At 38.1% G+C, this 24,837-nt stretch overlaps 2 protein-coding genes across 3 annotated transcripts in view; both read left to right on the top strand.

The window, feature by feature from the left end:
• The window catches only part of LOC139980833 (uncharacterized), a 108,688-nt gene that overhangs the window by 46,431 nt on the left and 37,420 nt on the right, over positions 1 to 24,837 (top strand). The gene's annotated exons all lie outside the window — the stretch shown is intronic.
• LOC139981454 (uncharacterized) lies at positions 467 to 19,302 on the top strand. 2 transcript variants are annotated; one of them, XM_071993855.1, is made up of 8 exons: positions 467 to 1,615; positions 4,406 to 4,465; positions 6,591 to 6,744; positions 8,402 to 12,798; positions 13,421 to 13,501; positions 13,895 to 13,972; positions 14,778 to 14,843; positions 16,031 to 19,302. In XM_071993855.1, the coding sequence occupies exons 2-8, from the start codon at positions 4,411 to 4,413 to the stop codon at positions 16,276 to 16,278; spliced, it is 5,079 nt and encodes a 1,692-aa protein (XP_071849956.1). In that variant the 5' UTR covers positions 467 to 1,615; positions 4,406 to 4,410; the 3' UTR covers positions 16,279 to 19,302. The 2 variants fall into 2 exon arrangements, with proteins under 2 accessions (XP_071849956.1, XP_071849955.1); XM_071993854.1 differs by having other exon boundaries at positions 467 to 4,465.

Raw genomic sequence — 24,837 nt, 5'->3', positions numbered from 1 at the left:
AAGTGCGCTGGCACTGATCTGCCCTGATTGGTTGGGAGTTTGGAAGTCCCTCCCCTTTCTATGGAAACTTCCATACCACGTGAGAGAACCTTCTCGAATGTTCCACAGACATAATGGAATCTATTTTGGGAAAAAGGCCCTGTACCAAGATTCAATAAGATAGTTAAAACTTCTCGTGGGAAAACTGAATCCATGACCTAGATAAATACATAAGAGGCATGTAAGGTGTCTCGATGGAGTGTTTCGGTAACATCAAAGAGATGGTATCACTATTTCATAACAGTATGTATGTATGTATGTATGTATGTATGTATGTATGTATGTATGTATGTATGTATGTATGTATGTATGTATGTATGTATGTATGTATGTATGTATGTATGTATGTATGTATGTATGTATGTATGTATGTATGTATGTATGTATGTATGTATGTATGTATGTATGTATGTATGTATGTATGTATGTATGTATGTATGTATGTATGTATGTATGTATGTATGTATGTATGTATGTATGTATGTATGTATGTATGTATGTATGTATGTATGTATGTATGTATGTATGTATGTATGTATGTATGTATGTATGTATGTATGTGTGTGTGTGTGTGTGTGTGTGTGTGTGTGTGTGTGTGTGTGTGTGTGTGTGTGTGTGTGTGTGTGTGTGTGTGTGTGTGTGTGTGTGTGTGTGTGTGTGTGTATGTATGTATGTATGTATGTATGTATGTATGTATGTATGTATGTATGTATGTATGTATGTATGTATGTATGTATGTATGTATGTATGTATGTATGTATGTATGTATGTATGTATGTATGTATGTATGTATGTATGTATGTATGTATGTATGTATGTATGTATGTATGTATGTATGTATGTATGTATGTATGTATGTATGTATGTATGTATGTATGTATGTATGTATGTGTGTATGTATGTATGTGTGTATGTATGTATGTATGTATGTATGTACTTGAGAAGCCATCTTTGTGAGCACATCTGTCTCTACAAGACGGCAATATGAGGACGATTTAGAAATATGAGGACTTTTTTAATGTCCTCACATTAGGACCCGTATCACCTTCATCTAGTGCATTGTCTGAGAACCCCTGACAAGTTTCTCATCATTCCTCATTTGCTCATAAAAATAACTAAGGGTGTATATTTTGCATACACTGGCTTTCTTTGGTAAGCTACATGTCGCCCTCTATTTTGGGTATGGCATACATGCGTGTTGTGTAGGCGATCACGACCGTGCGTTTATAGTATGTAGTTCAGTCGTGCACTTGACCAAGTCATGTTCACGCTGCATACTATCGTTGCTATTATTGTAGCGATATCATTGTTTGTCATATTTGGGGTTCTTTTGAAATGGATATGTGAAATAGCTTCCAACTTACGACAAATTCAGAGCCGCTTTTTCTATGAAGGTGGTTGCGTGGTTATTCCAGTATCAGCGAATAACACACCGACATATCAACAACAGGAGCTAGGCCTACCACTCCCAGTACCAGTACCACTAGACCTACCAACCAATACAGAGCAAGACGCAGCGCCAAGCTGCACGCCTCCAACACAAACATACTTCGAGTTCGAGACAGTTTTGTGAAAGGTTAGTTAAGGTAAATTGCTGTTATACAGCTCCCTGGTTTGGACCGTTGTATTCCGATATTGGTACTGCCACGCACTAGTGAAAGTATCGTCATAAACTCGGAGTAGGCCTAGTGGAGAATCATGTACACATAATAGGCTAGGCCTATGATGTCTACTACTATAGTCTTTGCCTACCGTTCACTAGTCCTCAGATTGACTGTGTAGGCTAGGCTAATTTATATGAGATGGCAATGAGGGATCGACAGGCCAGAGAGAGGTGAGATTGTTCTCATGTTACATAATATCACACCTAGGATTAGCTGTAGTGTTATGGTTTGGGATGTTGTATTCCAATATCAGTACTGTCAAGCACTTACGAAAATATCAACCTTAGTTCGTGTTAAGCCTCAAACTGATTGCCCACCGTTCAGAAGTCCTCATATTGACGTAATGTAAGCTAGGCTAACTTATAACGTTAACAATCCATTAGTCCTTTAAGAAAACTGTCTGGTGGAAGATTTTGATACATTGTCCTCAGTTCTAATTTTCTCTTCCTAACCATGTGAAAACTACATGCTCCCCTATTCGACATTTTCTTCTTGTAGAAATCTGGTTTTTGGTTTAGATGATAATCGTAACATTTGCAATCATGCGTGTGTGTATGCATTTGTTTTGCTAACTGACCGAGGACTTGAACAAAAGAATTTCAGGTCCTCGGTTGTGATTTCTAAAGAATCACCACGTCGTTGGAAGAATTCTATTGTATGGGGTATTGTTAAGGTTAGGGTACGTGGATTTGAACAATGGAAAATTCAATGGGGTCCTCGGTCTGAATGTAATACAAACATGTGTGTGTGTGTGTGCGTTTGTGACGCCCAGCTTGTAAACACGATATCTCAAGAAGGGAAGCTTGGACAGTTCTCATATTTGGTACATAGGAATACCTTATTGAGTAGAAAAAGCCTTTTGTTTTTGGTGTAGGTCAGAGGTCATTTAAGGTCACCAGGGGTCAAATAGTGAAAAGCTTGTAAACATGATATCTCAACGAACAAAGCTTGGACTAATCTCATATTTTGTTTGTAGAAGTACCACATTTAGTACATGAAGCTTATTGTTTTTGGTGTAGGTCAAAGGTCACTTGGGGTCACCAGGGGTCAAATAGTGAAAAGCTTGTAAACATTATATCTCAAGAAGCAAAGCTTGCATTGACTTCATTTTTAGTATGTAGGTTGACCACATTAAGTACAAAAAAACCTATTGTTTTTGGTGGATGTCGAAGGTCATTTAGGGTCACCAGGGGTCAACTTGTAAAAACCTTTTCATAATAGACGGTATCTCCCATCGTCCAGCCTATAAGTAGATGACATGGGCAATTCGCCTCATAAGAATAGGAGAGCCTTTTGACAATTGAAAATGATCTTACGGGCATCCGTAGATTTGAATATGAACTCGCGACAATATCCCCATTGACTTAAGTGTGTCGATAGAAGTCCTGAATTGCTATGTACATAGCTACATACATGTGTGTGTGTAACAGTGTCCTCCAAGGCTTGCTTGCAGACCATAGATATATAAAAGTGCTAGAGCTACTGCAACACTTGTCACTCATCCGTATGGATATTTTGCTAAAGAGTTGATGTGATTTCGATGGAATAGTGCACTTGAATGGCGAAGCATGCCTTCTCTAGATAATATTTGTAGATAATTGGTAGTTCTGGTTGGTTGTTAGTTTGCACAGGTACCGCGAAATTTCAAAACATTTCTTGGCCAGCTGCCAAGGAGAAACTAGGTCAAGCACCTGTGAACTTGAGATTTGCTTTCACTTCATTGAGTTGGCTGTAATGTTGGCCTAGTTTTTCTCAATAACTTGTGAAACTACCATTGACAGGGTCCGACAAATTTGATATTTTGGGACTAGTTGTGAATGGGGTAAGGGATTGTTTCAAAACATAACAGTCATGTGATCCAATGTCAACAAAGGTCAATCAGGGGTCAAAAACTAGTATTTTTGCAATAACTTGAGAACCAAATGTCCATCAAGGTTGGGAGTTTCGCTATTGTAATACAATATTAGACCTGCAATTGGGTGACCTTTGACCTCAGGTTGACCTCCAGTGACCTGTATTAGCTTCTTTCAAGTTGATTCTTTGAAATTTCGTGGGCATATTCCAATCTAAATTGTCCATAAGTGGACTCCTCTGCAACCTTAATGTGCGAAGTTATTAGAGATTTGGTTTGATTTGTAATACTTGGTGTGCGGATTCATAACATTGAGTACAAGAACCCTACTGTTGTTGATGGAGGTGTGTATAACCATGTACAGACTGACCTGTGTTAGCATGCCATAGTGTAACAGCTAGTTCTGGTTATACTAACAAGCAGAAGTCTAGTGCATTGAAGTCATCGAAACCTCAATGCATTTTGCATTCTGGTTATTAAATTCACTAGTCTTTCACCAGAAGCACCAATTTATTTTGTGAATGACGTTATGCTGGCATATAGGCAAAACGAGCTCCTTGAAGTTTTAGCACTCCCATCAATCTGTATTTAAACGCAGTTTTTGTTGTGACTATTGTAGGAACTGTATGTAGTGTGGGTTATGCCGCAATCTGCATTTACCGAGGTGACATCACGTTCGCTACTGTTCAAAGTATATTTGAAATATCCATCCTTAAAGATTAAAAAAATGTTCCTCTTTCAAACACAATACTAACGTTCTCATACTTTTGAAACATGTTTCTAAACTTATTTATTGTGCTTTAAGGTAACATCTAAGAGTCAAAGCTATCGCTTGATTTTTACTTCACAGGTCACATGCAGATGATGGACGACCAAGAAGGTTTTCTCATGAAAATTCTTCCCATCAAAGGTAAGAATTACAATATTACTTCTGTCCAGTACATAACACTTTTGTTTCCTATCTTTCTGATGAACAAAATGTTACAAGGTATTAACACATATATTGTGTTAATGAATCTTTGAATTGAATGGATTATAACTATGAGTGCACTCTTTGTGTGGAATTTCTATCTACTATTAAGTAAATCGTATGGGAATTAAGGGTCCATTGACGTGATCACGTCGATCTAGATCGATCTAGCGCTGTGTTATGCAATGGTCGATCTTTATAGGAAACATTAATGTAACAATCATTCGATAACTTTGATGTTTTTGAGTTGAGTTTTAATCATTGGAATCATTTTAAATGCTTAGAGTTGTGTGTTGTTCAAAATTGGTTATAAGATGACAAATTGTACACAGATTATTGAATCATATGCTGGTGAGAAGTGGGGGTAATGATCCATGGTTTATTCTCCCTAAGGGGTATTCCTTGAGTTGATGCTGCATTGTTTCAAAATTATTATCAGTTTGAGCCATTAGTCAATGTCCCTTTTTGTTTGTAAATAATCAATTTTTCATTACTCATGATCTGATAAGGCACTTTCGTGTAATATCCTTCACTTACTGAATTGGCAAATAAACCACAAAAATATCAACATCCTGCTTAACCCAATAAAGGAGAAAGCAAAATCTCAGAAAATCATGTTCATGAAGTTTCAAACAAAACTGTACACAGTTAATACAACCCAGTGTAATGTTCTTGACATGAAGGCCTACAGTCAAATGCTTTTACCAGAACTGGCACAAACGATGGAGCAGTAAACTTTCAAAAATTCTTCTACAAACCCAATTTCCATTAACATGCACCATTTAGAACTTCACCACTGGGAAAGCAAAACAGGTGTCTTTTTACACTGCTGAGGGTTCTACAAATTTATATCACATTTGGTACATAGTACTACTAGGGCAATGGAGATCTGCTTATGCGCTTGTAAGATGCAAATGCTATTTTACTTTTCAAATGAGCAAGCAAACAAAAAGGGATCTTTTCTATTTTCAAAGTTTATAATCAATATCTAGACACTAATAATCAAGTGATCTTTTCGGTTAAAATGGCCTTTAGGCAGATGTAATGATTTACAAACTTGTGCAGGTGGCATGTTGGTCAAAGAAATAGTTGGGCAGGCAAAAAATCAGGTACCTGGTATGCCGCCGGGTCGGACCAGTCGGGTACCTAGCTTCAAAATTTCTACTTATTACAAAGTCCTTTCAGTCGATCCACACTCTTGATTCATGAAGAAGAAACTATTCAAACTAAACCCTCTTACACTATAGCAATTAAAATCTTGTTCACATTTATAATGATTATTTATTCCTATCAACTGATTGCATTGTGACTGATATTGTAGTAAGACTAGGATTGAAATCCTACTAAACATCATTCTGAGGGCATACAACTTTCGACAGTGCCCCTTTCAAACCAGCATGTTGCAAATAAAATTGATCTCATGGAAGCAAGATCTCTAGTAAATCATACACACAGAAATTAGTATTTAAGTAGACCACACCAAATTTTTAGAAAGAAGATGATCAAATTTCCAGACATTTCCAAATATTTTAAAAGTGGTATTAAGAGACTTTGCTGTATAGCAAGTTAAGTAGTCTAAACACCTTTGCCATTAACAGTTTAAGTTAAAAAGTTACTACCAAAAAGTGACTATTGTAACAGTAAATTACAGACTTCGTGTTTTCTAACAGAACATTTATCATCTCAGTGGCATTAAACACAGATATGCTGGGTTTAAATTGACAATGATGGCATCTCTCCCATTGAGGGCTATCATACCAGACTGCATGCATGTATGCATATGGTTGATCATCTCTCCTCGTGCTTGAAAATCTAAGGATTATGTCTGTCAGGCTCATGTGGGTTAGCCATTCGGAGGGGGGTAGATATGTAAGACTCAAAGAGACTTTCCATAGACATGAGCCAGCAATATTTGGTGTTTACACAAATTAAGCGCAGCATAGAGAAAGAAAGATAAAATTGGAGGAAGGAAAGAAGCAGAAATGACAAGCAATTAGGCTTACGTGAAAATAAAAATTATTCTGGCAACAGAAAATCAATTCATTTTTGTGTCCTTGTCTTTCAGGAAGAGCTATTTTTACCAAAAAAAAATTTGAGATAGGAGATTTTCTGCTTACTTACAAGGGAGAATTGGTAAATGCAACAGAAGGAGATAAGAGAGATGCCATCAAGGAGACTGGATTTAGGTTTTTTTTTCGTTGGAAACATCAAAAGTTGTGGTAAGCAAACCTACAAACTTACTCTGCATGAATGAAGTTCATGTTCCATTACATTATAATGTTGTGAGATCTTTTACGTGATGTTTCAAAGTATGAGTAAATGATACTGATTTAGATAGATTGTTGGAATGTCAGAGGTAGTCTGAAACCATTAAGTAAAATATTAAAAAGGGTTGAAAACTAAGTAAGGAATAAGTTCCAGGTTCAGATCAAGTTTCAGCTTGTTGACAATTTTACGAAGTACTAAGTATACACAGTTTGTACTGATTTAAGTGCAGATCTGAGCACATTTTCAGTGAAAACTTTAACATGCATAGCTCCCATGGAGAGGATGAAATATTGAAATTCCTTAGCCAGTTGGGGTGTACAAGCTATCTCAATTACCATAGCAACAAATGTCATGCAATCAGAGGTCAGATGCTAGGACACCTTATGGGCCACCCTTGGTGGGGTTCCAGGGTGTGACCAGAAGTTCATGACGAGGGAAGGGCCAAAAGGTGTGTGTGGGTACACGTGTTTGAGTCAGATTTTGGTTCAAGAAATCCCCTTAAATGGCCTGGTTTAACTTCTTCAACCTTGGTGGGTAGCTGCCCAAGGGCGAACAATTGTGTCTTGTAGACACATTCAGCGAAATCGTTTCATTGACATTCTTGAATTAAACTTTACTTATGAGTACAATGCAAGAAAAACCTTTGAACAGGAACTTTATCTATCTGCTGTTGGTGGCCCCCACGATAGCGTGTTACAATCTCAGAAAGTTGATATGCAATTACTATACAGTGACTTTGGGACTTGATGTCAACCTGCCTTGCTTTCTTTTTACTAAGGTCAATTGTGCACAGACCTTCACAAGCAATGTATCATTCAGAAGCAGTCTGTTTGGTTCTCAACAGAACTTGCATCTCACATTGGCAAGGAATCAAAAAGTCACCTTGCGCCTGTGTTCAACAGTAACACACAGATATAAGAAAAACATTTCGGATGAATTTTGTCATGTGTTTGTGCAATTATTTACTCTTCATAAACCCTTTGGTTTTGAGATGCCAAAGAGGTCATCTGAAGGTACCATAGGTCATATACTTTAGAACCTTAACACGCATGTTTATCGTGCTCATAATGTATGCATTTTGTAGGCTCATAAACACACAGTCATATTAGTTTTGTACACTGCTTGCAGAGCTTCTTTGTGCTGAAAGTGAATTTTGTAATTTTCATTTTATTTCTGAACTTTTGCTTGACCATGTGTATTAAGTTATCATACGTTCAAATAAAACCCTTACTTAAGGGGAATCAGAGGTCATTAGACTTCAACATATGTGAAGCAAACCCATATGTACGTAGATGTACTATGGTTGAGTTCATAGTGTGTCAAACTGGGTAGATGTCAGAGGTCAACTGATATCAAATACTCAACCCTAGCAGTACATCTATCATTTTTATGTAAGGAATTGCTGAATCTTGAGATTTCTGGTTATTTTTCCCATTAGTACATGCAGTGTAAAAGCTGTTGAGCAATGCTACATTGTTCCATGGATTGCTGAAAGAACATAATGTTAGACAGGAGGTGGAATGTGTCTTTAGAAATGATTCTTCTATTTCGTGCATCTTGTCATTAATTGTGGTTTTGTTAAAAAAATATTTTGTTTGTTTCTTCCAGTGTCGATGCCTCAGAGGAGCCAAGGGATGATGATCCATGGAAATTTGGACGATTAGTCAACCACGCCAGAAGTAGAAAAGAGATAAACAGCAAAGTGAAAGTTTTTGAAGGGCCAGACAATAAGCCACAGCTACAGTTGTTTGCAACTCGACACATTCCAGCAGATGAAGAAATACTCTACGATTATGGATTGCCATTTTCATATTGTTTTCCACCACCAGCTTTTTTCAGAGTCCCAGAAGAAATTCCACAGAAGGAAAATGAGAATTTTGAATCAGATTCAACTTATGCTCCAGAGTCCGACCACTCAGACTCCCAGTTGTCACAGGTAATACCATTGCCATGTCCATTTTCACGTACCTGTCGTGGGCTCATCCAAGAAACATCGCCCATTCATGAGGATGGATTTCCAGTTGAGGAAGAGGTAAATCTACAATTATCTCCTGCAGTAGTTCCAGAACCCTGCAACTCAGACTCACAATTGTCAGAAGTAATACCATTGCAGCATCCCTACCGTCAGGACAGCGATGCTGGGAATGGTGATTTAAGTGACTTGGAGGAAGACCATGACCCAGATCATTCAGTTGAGAGGTCTAATATCGATGATTCAAATGCTTCTTCAAATGACTCTTCAGATACTTCCCCACAGAAATTAAAGGTTTCCAAGGTAATTGTAGAAGCGGAAGAGTTCTGTGAAAATGTTAGAGCAAGCAGTCCTGTAAGTAGGGAACTCATAGAAGACAAGATGAAGGAGTATGAAGTTGAAGCCTCAGGTGACAAAGGAGAGCCCGAAGCTGCAACTGAAACCACAAAAAAGCCAAAGGCAAGCAAGAAGAGAAAGCTTAAGGTATACAGGAAAAGAAAATTACTTGTGAAAGGTATCATGGATAAGGAAGATTCAGATGATGATACTGTTAACATGAGTACAAACATTCACCAGAAGAAAGATGTTTTGAAAAAGAAATATTCGTCAAATGAAGATAAAGAGTTCACTACCGCAAGTGGAGTGCAGCTTGGAGAAGTTCCAGAATCCTGCAACTTAGACTCACAAATGTCAGAGGTAGTATCATTGGCATGTCCATTTTCAAATATCTGTCATGGGGTTACCCAGGATACATCACCCTTTCATGCGAATGAATTTCCAATTGAAGGAGAGGTAGATTTGCAATTATCTCCTGCAGTAGTTCCAGAATCCTGCAACTCAGACTCACAATTGTCAGAAGTAATACCATTGCAGCATCCCTACCGTCAGGACAGCGATGCTGGGAATGGTGATTTAAGTGACTTGGAGGAAGACCATGACCCAGATTATTCAGTTGAGAGGTCTAATATCGATGATTCAAATGCTTCTTCAAATGACTCTTCAGATACTTCCACACAGAAGTTAAAGGTTTCCAAGGCAGTTGTAGAAGCGGAAGAGTTCTGTGAAAATGTTAGAGCAAGCAGTCCTGTAAGTAGGGAACTCATAGAAGACAAGATGAAGGAGTATGAAGTTGAAGCCTCAGGTGACAAAGGAGGGCCCGAAGCTGCAACTGAAACCACAAAAAAGCCAAAGGCAAGCAAGAAGAGAAAGCTTAAGGTATACAAGAAAAGAAAATTACTTGTGAAAGGTATCATTGATGAGGAAGATTCAGATGATGATACTGTTAACAAGAATACAAACATTCACCAGAAGAAAGATGTTTTGAAAATGAAATATTCGTCAAGTGTAGATAAAGAGTTCACTGCCACAGGTGGAGTGCAGCTTGCAGAGAAAAATGGCGAGGAAGAGCCCACAATTGCAATTAAAACTAAAACAAAGTCAAAGGTTCACAGGAAGAAAAACAAATCAAAGGCTAAGGTATCCAAGAGAAGAAAGCTACTTGTAGAAGACAACAAAGATGAGGAATCTACAGATTTAGATAGAAGAAAATCAAAAACTTACAAAGAGACATATTTTGTGGAAGATGAAGATTCATCAAGTGAAGATAAAGAGTTCACTACCACAAGTGGAGTGCAGCTTGCAGAAAAAAGTGACGAGGAAGAGCCCACAATTGCAATTAAAACTAAAACAAAGTCAAAGGCTAAGGTATCCAAGAGAAGAAAGCTACTTGTAGAAGACAACAAAGATGAGGAATCTACAGATTTAGATAGAAGAAAATCAAAAACTTACAAAGAGACATATTTTGTGGAAGATGAAGATTCATCAAGTGAAGATAAAGAGTTCACTACCACAAGTGGAGTGCAGCTAGCAGAGAAAAGTGATGAGGAAGAGCCCACAATTGCAATTAAAACTAAAACAAAGTCAAAGGCTAAGGTATCCAAGAGAAGAAAGTTACTTGTAGAAGACAACAAAGATGAGGAATCTACAAATTTAGATAGAAGAAAATCAAAAACTTACAAAGAGACATATGATGAAGACTTCACAACCACAAGTGGAGTGCAGCCAGCAGAGAAAGATGATGAGGAAGAGCCCAAAACTGCAAATAAAACTGAAAGGAAACGAAAGGCAAAAATGAAGAAAAGAAAGGTACTTAAAGAAGACACAGATGAGCAAGGTATATATTCAGACAAAAGGCAATCAAAGATTAACAAGAAGCAAATTTTTACTGAAGATGAAGACTCATCAAGTAATGACGGAGACTGGGAAGACTCTTCAAGTGATGACGAAGCATTCGCAACAACAAGTGATGTGCAGCTATCAAGTAAAAGCAAAGAGGGTAATAGAAAATGGGATTCCAAGGACTACTGCCTCTACTGTGATCACGCTTTTGCAAAGATTTTTCGTCATTGCTCTCAGAAGCATGATGAAGAAAAGTTAGTTGTTGAAATCAATGCTCTTCCATTACATGGGAAAGATAGAAAAGCAAAGATAGCTGTTTTGAGAAACCGAGGGAATTTAAAACACAATAAATTGGTATGGGACACTGGAGAAGGTCAAATAAAGCCACGGAAAAGGCCAACGGCATTAGACAAGGCGGAATCATCAGACTACCTGCCATGTGAATATTGTGATGGTAGTTTCAAGAAGGATGGACTTTGGAAACACCAAAAGGTTTGCTCATCCAGAGGCAACAGGAAACGTGTTCACCGTGTTCAAGCAGTAGCAAAGATGTTTCTGCCTACCTCTGAATGTGCTTCGGATGCACTCAATGCAAAGGTATTGACCCGCATGCAGGCAGATTTGGTTGCACGGGAAGTTAGAAAAGATCCAGTTATTTTGACATTTGGCACTAAGCTGTTAAACTCACATCCTGAAGATCACCATGCCCTTCCTATTTCCCAGCGCATGAGAGATGTAGCAAAGTTGTTGATTGAATCAAAAAAGATTGATCCATCTGTGACATGTATGAGGGACTGCATAAATCCTGATAAATTTGATACTCTTGTTAAAGCAGTGAAGAATATTGCAGGATTTGATGAAACAAGGAGCAACTACAAGACACCATCTTATGCCAGAAACATAGGCTACGATATCGACAAAGTAGCTGCAATAGTTCATTCAGAGGCTATCAAAGCCAATGGTGGAAAAGGTGACAGCACTTTGATGGCAAAGGTTCAGGGGTTCCAGACACTTAAGAGAAATGATTGGTCCTCCTCAGTGTCTTCCGTAGCTCAATATACTTTGGATAAACGCAGCATAAACAAACCAAAGCTGCAGCCTGTGGCATCAGACATACAGAAACTCACCAAGTACCTAAAGACCAACACTGAACTACACAAACAACAGCTGAAAAATGATGTAACTTCAACAAACAACTGGAATGAACTAAGTAAGATGACTTTGGCACATATCAATCTGTTCAACCGTAGAAGAAGTGGGGAGATCGAAAGGCTACGTTTAGATCAGTATGAGAAAATAACAACTGATATGGATAACATACCAGAAGAAGTGTTCCAAAGTCTAGGTGAGGTTGAAAAGGCACTTGTGAGGAAGTTCCACAGAGTTGAGATTCCTGGGAAACGGCGTCGCACGGTCCCTATCTTAATGACTGAAAGTATGGTGCAAAATGTGGATTTGTTAATCTCCACAAGGAGCTCAGCCAAGGTAGCATCAAACAATCCTTATGTATTTGCAAGGCCATACTTTGATTCTCAGTGGCCTGTGCCAGCAAATGACTGCTTGAGAAAGTATTCCATCGACTGTGGTGCCAGCCACCCAGAACTGATTAGGTCAAGCAAACTGAGAAAGCATGTAGCTACAATGTCCCAAATTCTGTCTCTGAAGGAGAATGAATTGGATTTGCTTGCTGCTTACATGGGACATGACATTAGAATCCATAGAGATTTTTATAGGTTGCCTGAAAGCACACTGCAAGTAGCCAAGGTATCAAAGATTCTTATCATGATGGAAGAGGGTACCATCAGCAAATTTAAAGGCAAGGCTTTGGATGAAATAGATGTCTCTCTTGAAGGATGTAAGTGCACAATATCTTTACGTAAAGGTTAATATATAACTCAACTAAAAACAGCTCCTGGGTCTTACATTTTATATTTTTACTATATTAATTCTGTAGGAAGTGTAATCGTGTAGCAAATTTACGTTACTTGTGTGAGATTTTGTGGCACCAAACCGACAGTGATGTCACAATTAAGCAGCATGAGTACTGTAAGTGGTAAACATATGAGCACAGAACCTTGCATTAGGTAGACCTTCAAAGGACATTTGCCTGACGGCCCAAATTGTTATTGCAATTTTGTAATGATTCAAGTAGAAAGATTATCATTTTTTTAGTTACTTATACTGTCGAAATATCAGTTTTTGTCTCCATTTAGAGCAGTGGTTGGCAACATTTTTGCTGCCAGCCAAATTATTGATCCTTGTCATGCAAAAGGGGCTGGGGTGGGTAGATAAAGCTCTTTTATCAAAACTTTCTTAGCATCCCTCATGGGTTGGACATGCCATGGCGAGCTAGATTTGGATTGTAGGCTGATGTCCATAATTTAGAAGGTCTCTGTGAAACGGTAGTATAACCCTTAAAGAATTAAGCACAGCCACATCAATAACATAATACCTGAATTGTTCATTGTTTCATGAAGCTGATGAGAACAACTCAAGCTGTGAAGAATTAGACGACGAAGACACAAGTGAAGAAATACCCAATGTCAACCAAGAGGCTGGTAAATGTTTTCAAAGTGCATCTTACTCGTTGACTTGAGGGCAGGGATGAGAGTACTAACTTATTTTCTACATCAGCTACACACTATTTACAAAACTTGGCTGATTTCTATAGGTATCGTAATAGTACACATGCATGTACTGATGTATGTGGGATAAATAGTGGTGCATATCAACCTTTTGCTACCTAATGCAGCCACTCAGTTATCAATCAAACCATGTCAGTTTATCTTAACTGTGCATATGGGAAATCACATGACATTTGTCAGAGTTATGGTCATAGAATTGCCTATAAAGGGACATGACTGGCTGAAATTTCCTAATTTGAATTAATATTCCTCATGTTTCTCTACCATTGAGTTAGTTTTCTGACTAGAAAAATATATTTGTTTCAGAAACCTCAGTAGTGAGCAGCACCTCCTCTGGCCGAATTGAGAGTACTAAGAAGCTGTCTCAAAAGAAGTCACTAGCAGGTGAATTTTTTAGTTTGGTTAGCTGCAGGCATTGACAGGAACTGGCATAAATTCATCAATTTAAAGCTGTACAAATGAAGTAATTCTTGTATAGCACAATCACAGTATACAATAGACGTATTACTGCAGGAGAAACATGTAGTCTTAAGACAGATCACTATAAGACAAATGAGTGAGACAAAGTGGCATTTACACTCCTTCCTAATTACCTGACAAAATTACTAAAGCCATGCAACTGCATAATGTGCAAACAACCCCAAATATGCCAGATTCTTTGCCAGATTTTTTGTTGCCTATATTTGACCAACAAATTGAACATTATTAATATATTCTATCACATGAATCAGGTTTGCTTTTCTTCTTAACTCAAATGTTCACAGAAAAAAGAGTTTGCTTGATTGACTGATTTGAGCAAATCATATTGTTTTACATTATGCATGAATCTCGTTTTGTTGATACGATCGTGCACATCATGTGTACATGCATGGACATGTAACAACATGTGCCCATGAGTGAGAACACACATGAGTCCAAAAATATGGTATCTGAGTTCAGTATTTGTACAACCTACCTTTTAGCCAATGGAGTCATTCAGTGATCAATTAAATCATAGAAGTCAATTTTAAAGGTGCATATGAGGCACAATACTATCTGTTGTTCTGTTAGACCTTGTCGAGGAAAAGAAAGCTTGCTCCGGCTGGCTGCTGACAGGATGTAATTTGAATCCATATTCCTCATGTTCAATTAAGTTAATTGCATATCTAAACAGACAACTTATGTTTTTATTTTTCAAAAACCTATTCAGTAAGTAGCACTTCTTGTGGCCAAGATGGAAGAACCAAAAAGGAGTCTCAAAAGCAGTCACAAGCAGGTAACATCTTTATTTTTTTTTCCATAACTTCTAAAAAGTACTAGTGGTATCAATAATTCAATTTTTCATTACGATACAGTTGGAAATTGAAAAGATGTACAAATGAAGTCATTGACAGTGGACTTAAATGTTATCTAAAGACAGTTTACACTAACTAGACAAATGATTGGGTGGCATTTGCACCACATTCCTTAATCACCAGACAAAATGAATGCAAAGCCATGTAACAGAAAAGGTGCTAGAAATTATCCCCACATATGTGCCAGGATGTACTCAATTCTGCAGAAGCCCAGATTTGAAAAAAGTTTTGGTTTGGATGATTATCGTTGCCTGTGTAGTCATGATGGGACATGCATGCGTGCACTTGTTTTGTTATTTGACCGAGGACCTGAACATAAGAATTGCAGGTCCTCGGATGTGATTTCTAAAGAATCACCACGTTCTTTAAAGAATTCCTATTGGATATTGTTAAGGTTAAGGTACATGGATTTGAACAATGTAAAAAACAATGGGGTCCTCAGTCTGAATGTAAAACGCACCGAGCAATGGTCCATTGCCGGATTTAATGCTTGATTAAGCAGCCAGTAAAACATTGCAATGAAAGGTAACTTCTGAAAATAGTTCTTCCAAAGTGTCAATTACTCATAGTCAAGGAGCCTTAGACCACGACTGTTTCTGCTTAGAATGAGATAAACTAGCATCTAATTTCACTTGAGAATACACCTTCAGGCTATAGGTGATACACACCGGGAAGAGAACCTATTTGGTAGAGCAAGTGTTTTTTGATAGTTTTTTCTTATAGTAAAGTTCTGCTTCATGAATCCTGTTGTTTTTGGTGAGGGTTAAATGTCATTTAACTGTGGCGCTAGAAGAACCTTTTTGGCAACACTAGAAACATACAGGTATGTGCTATGCAATGTAGATGGAACGTTGCAATGTTTATACATAGTGCCGGCCATGATCTTATGGTATATTCGTTGGTTCAGAGGTTGAATGTTGAATTACCACAGTCCTATATCGTTATAACCATGAAAAATCTAGCAATTTCAAAACTCGTATGGTTGGCTTGAAGCAATGATCTGAGCAATACCAGCTTATTATTAATTATTAACCTTTATTTATCAAGGAAGATTCATGTTCTTCATGTAACAGATCACAGGTTTTTTCACTGCTACTCTTTTTCAAAGTGTCCAGCTGTGAAGATAGAAGTAAAAGAAATTATGCAAGAAGGAAGCCGTGGACATGTGAGGAAAAAAAGTGTGTGCTTGTGCACTTCAAAAATGAGCTGGAAAGTGGACAGACTCCAAACTATGAACAGTGCATTGCTGTACAACAAAAACACCCTCTGCTCAAGGGAAGAAAGTGGTCAACTATCAAAGATTTTGTAGTAGCAGAAAGAAGGAGGTGTTTGCGCAAACTCCAAAACAAGGAGTAACCACAGCTAAATGTTAGGCTCTTATGTGGAAACTGTAGGGCTTACCCAGTCTTTAATTTAGTTATGGTAAATTGCCCTTCGCATGAGCCATGGGACTTTATTTTGTGTTTATTGTTGTGAGAGTAAAGTTTTCATTGCTGTTACATACTTAGCTTTGTTTTTAAATTACCTGTGCAATATAGCACTTGAGTTTGTTTTGCTTTTCGAACGATTACCCCAACTAAGCATGTACTAACTTCCCCAAATACTGACTAATTTTACTGATACTGTCAACAAAGGAAACTGTATAGCTTACACAGACTTAACCTATGGTGGATTGTCCTGCTCATAGTAATGAGACAAAACAAATCAGCTTGTGAATATTTGTTAGAACACTGAAAAATATGGATACATTAACCACAAGAAAATTTTCAATATATCTTGAAAATTTCTGAACAAAATGTCATCTGGAACTTATTATGCTGCTGTATGAAGCCATGTGTACTGGAAGAAAACTTTGCACTTGAGCACTTGCGTGCTCCAGCTTTGGCCGGTGTGTTGTTTTGCAAGAAAAAATAAACATGAAAGTTTTCATACATCAAGGTCTTAGTTAAAGATGAAAGAAGGAGTAGTTTGGAGAAATCGCAAAAAGTAAGTAGGACATTGTGAAGGTTCTCCACATTATCCTCTCATTAGCAACCCAAAGGATGCAGATGCAGAATTGTACTCTACATAGCTTCAGGTTTACTGGTGAATCTGTGAAAGTTGTGGTTTGATTTACCCAGTCATGGTTTTAGTGTTGTCAAAACGGGAAAGTCTCAATTTCTGTTACATGTTTCCAGTTTCATTACCGAAGTCCTTGAACTAAATAGCCGTTTGAGCCTATTCTGCTTTCTATCAATAAGCCAAACTTGTAGTAGGTCTACCTCTGTGTATGAAACTCTAGGGCATAGCCAGAATACCTATGAATTGTTATCCACATTTTCATAAGACAAGTCTTAATTACTTGAATTATTGTTAACATTTGTAGTTAAAGTTAATGTTGTATTGCCATAGTTACACTTTTATTGTTCTCACAGGAATGTTTCAGTTGCTTTCATTTGCATACAAGTGAGGAAGTTGTTGGTATAATTTAACGAATACATGGATAATAAACAGTTCTGTTTCATCTTCTAGTTAAACTGAAAAGTCATTTACCATTGATAAGCTCTAGACTACCAGTTAGTAACATCAGCTCTTTCAAAGCATGAAAACATGTGTTTGATCTGAGATAAAGTGCTGGCAAAATACAGTATTTTTATCATTAATGATTAATTGCTACAGGCCCACTAAGCGCCTAATAAGATGTTTGTGGCAGTGGAATAATACTCTAACACGGTTTCAATGACCAGTTCTGCTTCTCTTGGGCTTTACATGACCACATTCAGTTCTGGCATCTCTCATGTCATTCTATGACTGTGGGTAAGCTATTGGACTGCCAGGGAGACAATCCATGCTACTCTGAATCTGAGTGTTATTATGAGAACTCTTGCAACTATTCTTAAGTGTTATTTTGGAATCTTGAATGGCTTTTATTCTATTTAGTCAGTTTACGTTTAATACTTTTATTTGTTTGATATTGGTTTCGTTTTTATGTGATGTGAAAGGAGCATTAAAACGCTTCCCATGAACAGAGGCCGCTATGAAGATGAATGAAGCTCTGCATTGACTCTATCTAATCACAATATACTCATTTCTGGTAATGCCATCAGTGTAGTGGCAGACTTGTGTTATTAGGGATGTTAATTTCCTTAAGTTGATGGTAGCATAAATCCAAGAGTCATTTTCAAAAGTGATGAATTTCATGACAGAAGCAACAAGCTATGGCTACATATGCATCTGCTTCCAATTTGCATGAGACGTGCATTATCTTATTAGCCTTACCTTTTAGTTTAGTCAGTTTACGTTTAATACTTTTATTTGTTTGATATTACATTACACTACCTTACCTTATACCTGATAATGCCTCTTTGCATTGGACATTGAATGCTACATAGAGTACTCTATTGTCAACAAACCAAACCTACAGGTTCACCTGCTTCCAATGTTATTGAGATGTCGCATTACCTTATATGGTCAGTCTGACAGTGTATGTATTGTTGCATTGAACATTATACTTCTCTATTGCCAAGATACCATGGCTACAGTTGCATCTGCTTCCAATGTTATGAGATGTTGTATTAGATAAAGGTTCTAATATTGTTCACTCCCTTGCATCAAAAGTTAAATGCCTCTTTGGTGATAACGAACCAAAGCTACACTGGTGCATGTTGTTATCATGTCAATATTGAAATGCTGCATTACTGATTATGTTTTAGTATTGTCTGTACTTTAGCATTTAATTTAGAACGCTGAAAAGTTAACAACAAACTGCAACTACATATGCATCATAGAGATGTTAAATTGCCATATGGGTTCTGATTTTGTCACCTTGTGTTAAAGTTGAAATGCTTGTTCAATACATCTACTTTTCATGTTATTGACATTTTCGACTACCATTTGTGTTCCTATATTATCTTGTAATAATAAAGGGGGAAAGGGTCAGTTTCATTTGTATACTTTTTATACTGTCTAGATATACTTTTTGTTAGCTATCTTTTGTCTCCACTCAGTACCTCACCACATGGAATGCACAAGCTTTTGTTTTTTGGGTGTGTTTTATCAAGTGGTTAGTTGAGAAATGATATGCTATCCCTAGTTACTGTAAAATCACTAGATACAGAAGACTTGTATAGCCTTAATTGAAACATTCAATTAAATCAAACACTGTTGTGATAAGGTATGAAACTGTTTTAATCCAGTGGGTTGATTGTAGGTTTGACTCACTTGGACTTGCTCCCATGTCGTTGTCGAAGGGAGGCCGAGTCAGACGGATCCTAGTGCAAGGCATCTTGAATTCAATTTTAAGTCTGAGGATGCAGTAGTCCAGACTAGTCTGAAGCTGGACTGCAAACTGCTTCATACTCACAAGATGCTACTGACATTATGTGATGACAGCAGGCTGTAAACTGGTTTCCATTTGACACATGTAACACCGTGTGTGTATAAGGTATATGCACACATCTGAGGACTGTCCTCAGATAGTTTTATACACTTCTTACTCATGTAGTGCAAAAAGTGCCAATCTGAGGACCATATTTACTGTCCTCTCATATGTCTCATTGACACTAAGTGTGTATGCAGTGTATGTACAATGCGAGGACAGTCCTCATATTTTTATACATTTCATACACATGTAGTGCTTCAAGAACCGTTAAGGGGACAGTATGTGTTGTCCTCAGATAGGGACCTTTACCATGATGCTGTGTATGTAAAAATGTGAGGACAACCTCATTAGCGTGGGAGGTATGGGCAGACAATTTGGTACATTTGTGTCCTCACTTAATTTGGTGCTCCTCTATGTATGTATGTATGTATGTATGTATGTATGTATGTATGTATGTATGTATGTATGTGTGTATGTATGGGTGTGTGTGTGTGTGTGTGGGTGGGTGGGTGGGTGGGTGGGTGTGTGTGTGTGTGTGTGTGTGTGTGTGTGTACGTGTGTGTGCGTGTGTGTGTGTGTGTGTGTATGTATGTATGTATGTATGTATGTATGTATGTATGTATGTATGTATGTATGTATGTATGTATGTATGTATGTATGTATGTATGTATATGTGATCTTCCCGCAAGCAGGAACTCGCGAAAGAAGCCATGGAGGCTTGTAAACTCGCAAGCTGACCGAAGCCAACCGAAGTGGATGTAACTATGAAACAAATTAGCTATATCAAAATAATCTACTAAGCTTTTGAGACTTGGGGGATTTCCGAAGAATTTAATTCTTTGTGCCTGGAATTGGGGTTTGCATTTTCTTTTATAAAATTATTACTGCATGCTTCTAAGAAATTGACTGATAATTACATCAAAAGTAACGTCCTTATAATTGTTTACATGGTTTTCCTTGTTGAGTTTGTTGTTGAAGTACAGATTTCTTGAAACTGGCAACTATTTAATGTGTTGGTGTGATCAATTGTGCTGTATACACAAGTATTGTGGATTGCATCACCAGCAGGTTTCTTGCAGTAATACTGTAATTCTGCAATAAAGACTCCTCAGGGAAGTACAACTACAGAAACTTGTCATTGAATTTAAAGTTCTGAAGAATTTACAGAAGGTTCACTATTTGCTATCGGCTAATAATTCACATCTCTATTACAGATACTACTGAATATGCTAACGCGTTACTTGTAAAGAGCATTTCAAGCTCTGCGGTCATTTAAGAGGAAAACCGTCAATAATCAAACAACATGTAAACAGTTTCCAAGTTTTCTGGGAATTTTACAGTGATGCTGTTAATAAGATCTACATACTTCTTTGTAAATCAGATTTCATGTTTGATAAGAATTTACAAGTACGTGTACAGACCTGTCTGTATAATGTAATGTATATTTTTACGGACCACTTACTGATAACTTCATTTCATGTTGCACGTTTGTAAAATGCAATTTAGAGAGGGTTCACTGGCGACACTGTTGCCAGTGAATGGTACTGTAAATTTTTTATTTGTTTCTACTGTGAACCATGTACGTCTGCACGTCTTGCAAACTGGAACCACGGTGCACACCTATAGACATCAAAGAGTCATTTTGTTAACTTGATGCAATAGTTGTATAGACCACAGCCTAGACCACAGCCTAGACCACAGCTGCAAAAGAAACACTTTTGAGGAACTGACACTAAAATCATTTTTGTCATGATAGGTGCATATCCTGCAATAGCACATGATACGTACATTGCAGTGTTCAGTAAGCTACTGCAATGCTCATTTGCTTAGCTAGCCTATACATGCTGCAACGTAGGTGTTAAAGGTATGCTGTATTGTCCCCAAATATGCTAGATTTTCAAATATGATCAATCGTGGTTAAAATTCTTAAAATGTTTTATGTTTATATTACTATCCAGGAGTAAATTTATTTCACTAGGATGTTCAATCTGTGTGTTCATTGATAATGTCTGAAAACAGTTGGAGAGTAGACATCCAGAAAAGTACTTTAGAAAACTTCAAGCAATTATAGCATGACATAGTTTAGTGTCAATACATGCAGACTACTTGTAATTTACACTTTTTCATCATTATTTATTAATTTTTCCATTGTTTGTGTGGTTAGAAATATTTCGGTGCTGCATTTCATCTTGAGACTATTGGGATTATCATATTTAAAGGGTTTGCTTCCAATCAATGCAAGCCTTGGCTAAGCTTGTCACTTCTTCCTTCTAATTTCATGAACCCCCTTATTACAAAGTTCAAGTCTCTAGCCGATATAGGCTTAACTCAAGGAGGTTCCATCCTTAGGCGATATCATTACGACTAGATCAAGGCCCAGTTGGTCACTCTTTCTCTAGTCTTTGTCCTTGGATATTGGTAGCAGGCGCGTATCCATGGGGGTGTTGGGGGCGCGCGACCCCCGGGTAAGAAAAAGAGGAGAGAAAAAAAAAGAGAAGAAAAAAGGAAAAAGAGGGGAAAAAAGGAAAAAAGAGGGGGAAAAAGAGGAGGAGGAGGAGAGGAAGGAAGGGAAAAGAAAAAAGAAGGAGAGAAAAAAGAGAAAAGGAGGGAGTAGAAGATAAACGCTAAGACACCGGGAAGAGAAAGAGGAACAGTGACATCATTACAGCACTGAACCCTATTATATACACAGGGCCGGGTAGCCAGTGACGGATCGAGGATTTCGGAAGGGCGTGCGCCTCACCCTACCCCTTACACCGACAACTCCATTTTTGACGTTTCCATTTTCCTCTCTCGCTAATGTATCTATATATATATACTATGTTTGGTCTATCATAACGCGTGTGTGTGTATGGACGCCTTAAACAATTGTGTTATGAAACCAACTGTGGCTGGTCTCGAACTCGACCGAGTTGTCGGGGAACATGACGCATTTCGGGAATGGGGCAACCGCCGCCCCCCCCCCCGCCCAGGATATTTTTTTTTATGATATCGCTAGTAAATTCAAAATAGAAAATGCTAAGATGCAACTTACAAGGCATGGGAAGTGTCATTTCCAGCGATCTTAGAGGCATTTTCGGCAAAAAAAATTCTTGTACGCTTCGCACCAACCGTAGTGGCGTTACGCTTAGATAGTTTGCCTACAGGCTTCGCCCTCCCTTGGCAAATTATTCGCTACGCGGCCTGTTCGAATTTGTAAAGCAAACAGCAGATATCACATCATATCAGTGAGCATGAAAATGGCGTTCCAGGCAGAACAGCCTCAAAACTGTCTATGAGTGTACACTGAAAACTTAAATTGGTTCACCGACTAACATAACGTTAGTCCATCTGGTGCCTCTCCCGACTAACATAGCCTTAGTCAGTTGCTATACCGACTAATTTATTCCTTAGTCAGTTGGATTTCTTAGTCGGTCATCTTAGTCCGTCAGCTTAGTCGATCAACAATTTCTTAGTCGGTAAATGTATATTAGTCAGTTACATCAGTTAGTAACATTAGTCGGTCTTTACCGACTAATTTATATGAGCCACCGACTAGTTTATAGCAGGTTTTACATTAGTCAGGATGGTGCCTCTCCCGACTAACCTTTCTTAGTCGGTATCGACTGACTAGTTGCACTGACTAGAATCACTGAAAGAATTAAACCCGACTAGTTTCACTGACTAGCATCACTGAAAGAAAAGAGAGCAGAAGAAACACAAATAATGTGTACGTTGGCAGTATTTATTTCTGATAAAACTTCTGATGTCTACAAAGGCTGACTTTCGACAGATAGAGAAGAAATCACTGTAAACAAAAATCTTAAAATATGATTTTATTCCAACAAAGTTAAGACAAGTTAATGGATCAAACATGAATTGCAAAAGTATAGCACTGCACAATAATGCAAAGTTGAATCTTGGGCAAGGGTTCCTCATGACTTTCGTTTTAAAGTGGTACCCCAAATCGACACCAGTTAAGTCTTCACGAACAAAGAGTGTTTCTCTTAACTACAAATGGCCTCCCACTTGTCTTCAGGAAGCCAAAATCTGCACCATTATTGACCTGTGAACAGAAAATATGATATACGTGTAAGCACAGATACAGATATAGCACATGATAACTCACATTATCATAAACATACATTTACATTAGCGCTTTGAGGCCTTTGCATAAAGCGCTCTATAAATATTTGCTTATTATTATTAAAATTTTATAACATATTGGGAGGTATACATTTAAATCTAGGTCCCTCAAATTATAAGCCAGGAATAGCAGCTTTACCAAATAATTATTAGCTTTGAGCAGCATAACACCAAATTATTTTTCAAAGCTTAATAATTATGTTAATCATGTTAATAATGATCCCAATAGACCGGGAGCCCAGCGGGTTTGGTTAGCTGGGAAGGTAACCAATTGCCTTGTACATCACAATGTTCACAGTGCATTCCTGTATATGAAACCAGACGACTGGCAAACCGACTGTGGTGAGTGTGGCTGGGAGAGCAATTTTAAAGTCACCTGATAGCTAACCTAGATCAGTTTTCATGGTAACACATCAAAGTAAGTACAACGTGTCAGGTATGGCCCCAAGAGCAACAAATGGCCATTGCCAGTAATAATTGGTGGTGGGGTACCCCTGCCAGTGATCTATAATTGACCCCTCAAGGCTGACCTAGGTCAGCTCATGAGGTAACCACTTGAAACCTACTGGAAAATGTTGGTTAGGGCTTCAGATACAACTGACGGGCATTGCCAGTATTTTTTATTGGTGGGGTACCCCTGCCAGTAGACCCCCAAAATGCCCATCCCCCATTGACCTAGATGAGCTCATGATGTAACCAGTTGCAAACTACTGGAAAATGGTATCACTTCATATGTAAGGGATGGGAATTTCCAGTAATTTATATTGGGGGGGGGGGGGTACCCCTGCCAGTAGACCCCCAAAATGCCCATTCCCTCATTGACCTAGGTCAGCTCATGAGATAACCAGTTGAAAAATTACTGGAAAATGATAGGTATCACTTCATATGTAAGGGATGGGCATTTCCAGTCATTTACATTGGTGGGGTAACCCTGCCAGTAGACCCCCAAAATGCCCATCCCCATTGACCTAGATTAGCTCATGATGTAACCAGTTGAAAACTACTGGAAAATGGTATCACTTCATATGTAAGGGAGTGGCATTTCCAGTAATTTATATTGGGGGGGGTACCCCTGCCAGTAGACCCCCAAAATGCCCATTCCCTCATTGACCTAGGTCAGCTCATGAGATAACCAGTTGAAAAATTACAGGAAAATGATAGGTATCACTTCATATGTAAGGGATGGGCATTTCTAGTCATTTACATTGGTGGGGTAACCCTGCCAGTAGACCCCCAAAATGCCCATCCCCCATTGACCTAGATTAGCTCATGAGGTAACCAGTTGAAAACTACTGTAAAATGATTGGCAGGACTCTATATGTAAGGGATGAGCATTTCCAGTAATTTATATTAGTGGGGTACCCCTGCCAGTAGACCCCCAAAATGCCCCCCCCCCCTCATTGATCTAGGTCAGCTCATGATTTAACCAG

This window comes from Apostichopus japonicus, chromosome 15 (assembly GCF_037975245.1).
Source record: "Apostichopus japonicus isolate 1M-3 chromosome 15, ASM3797524v1, whole genome shotgun sequence".
Classification (NCBI taxonomy): domain Eukaryota; kingdom Metazoa; phylum Echinodermata; class Holothuroidea; order Aspidochirotida; family Stichopodidae; genus Apostichopus; species Apostichopus japonicus.
Note: the sequence above shows the minus strand (reverse complement) of the source record. Positions and strands in the feature narration are given on the sequence as shown.

Coding starts and splice junctions, on each gene's coding strand:
- LOC139981454 (XM_071993855.1), top strand. CDS start 4,411: ATGCAGATGATGGACGACCAAGAAGGTTTTCTCATGAAAATTCTTCCC. Junction 13,973..14,777: donor TCAAAAGAAGTCACTAGCAG/GTGAATTTTTTA, acceptor AAACCTATTCAG/TAAGTAGCACTTCTTGTGGC. Junction 14,844..16,030: donor TCAAAAGCAGTCACAAGCAG/GTAACATCTTTA, acceptor TCTTTTTCAAAG/TGTCCAGCTGTGAAGATAGA.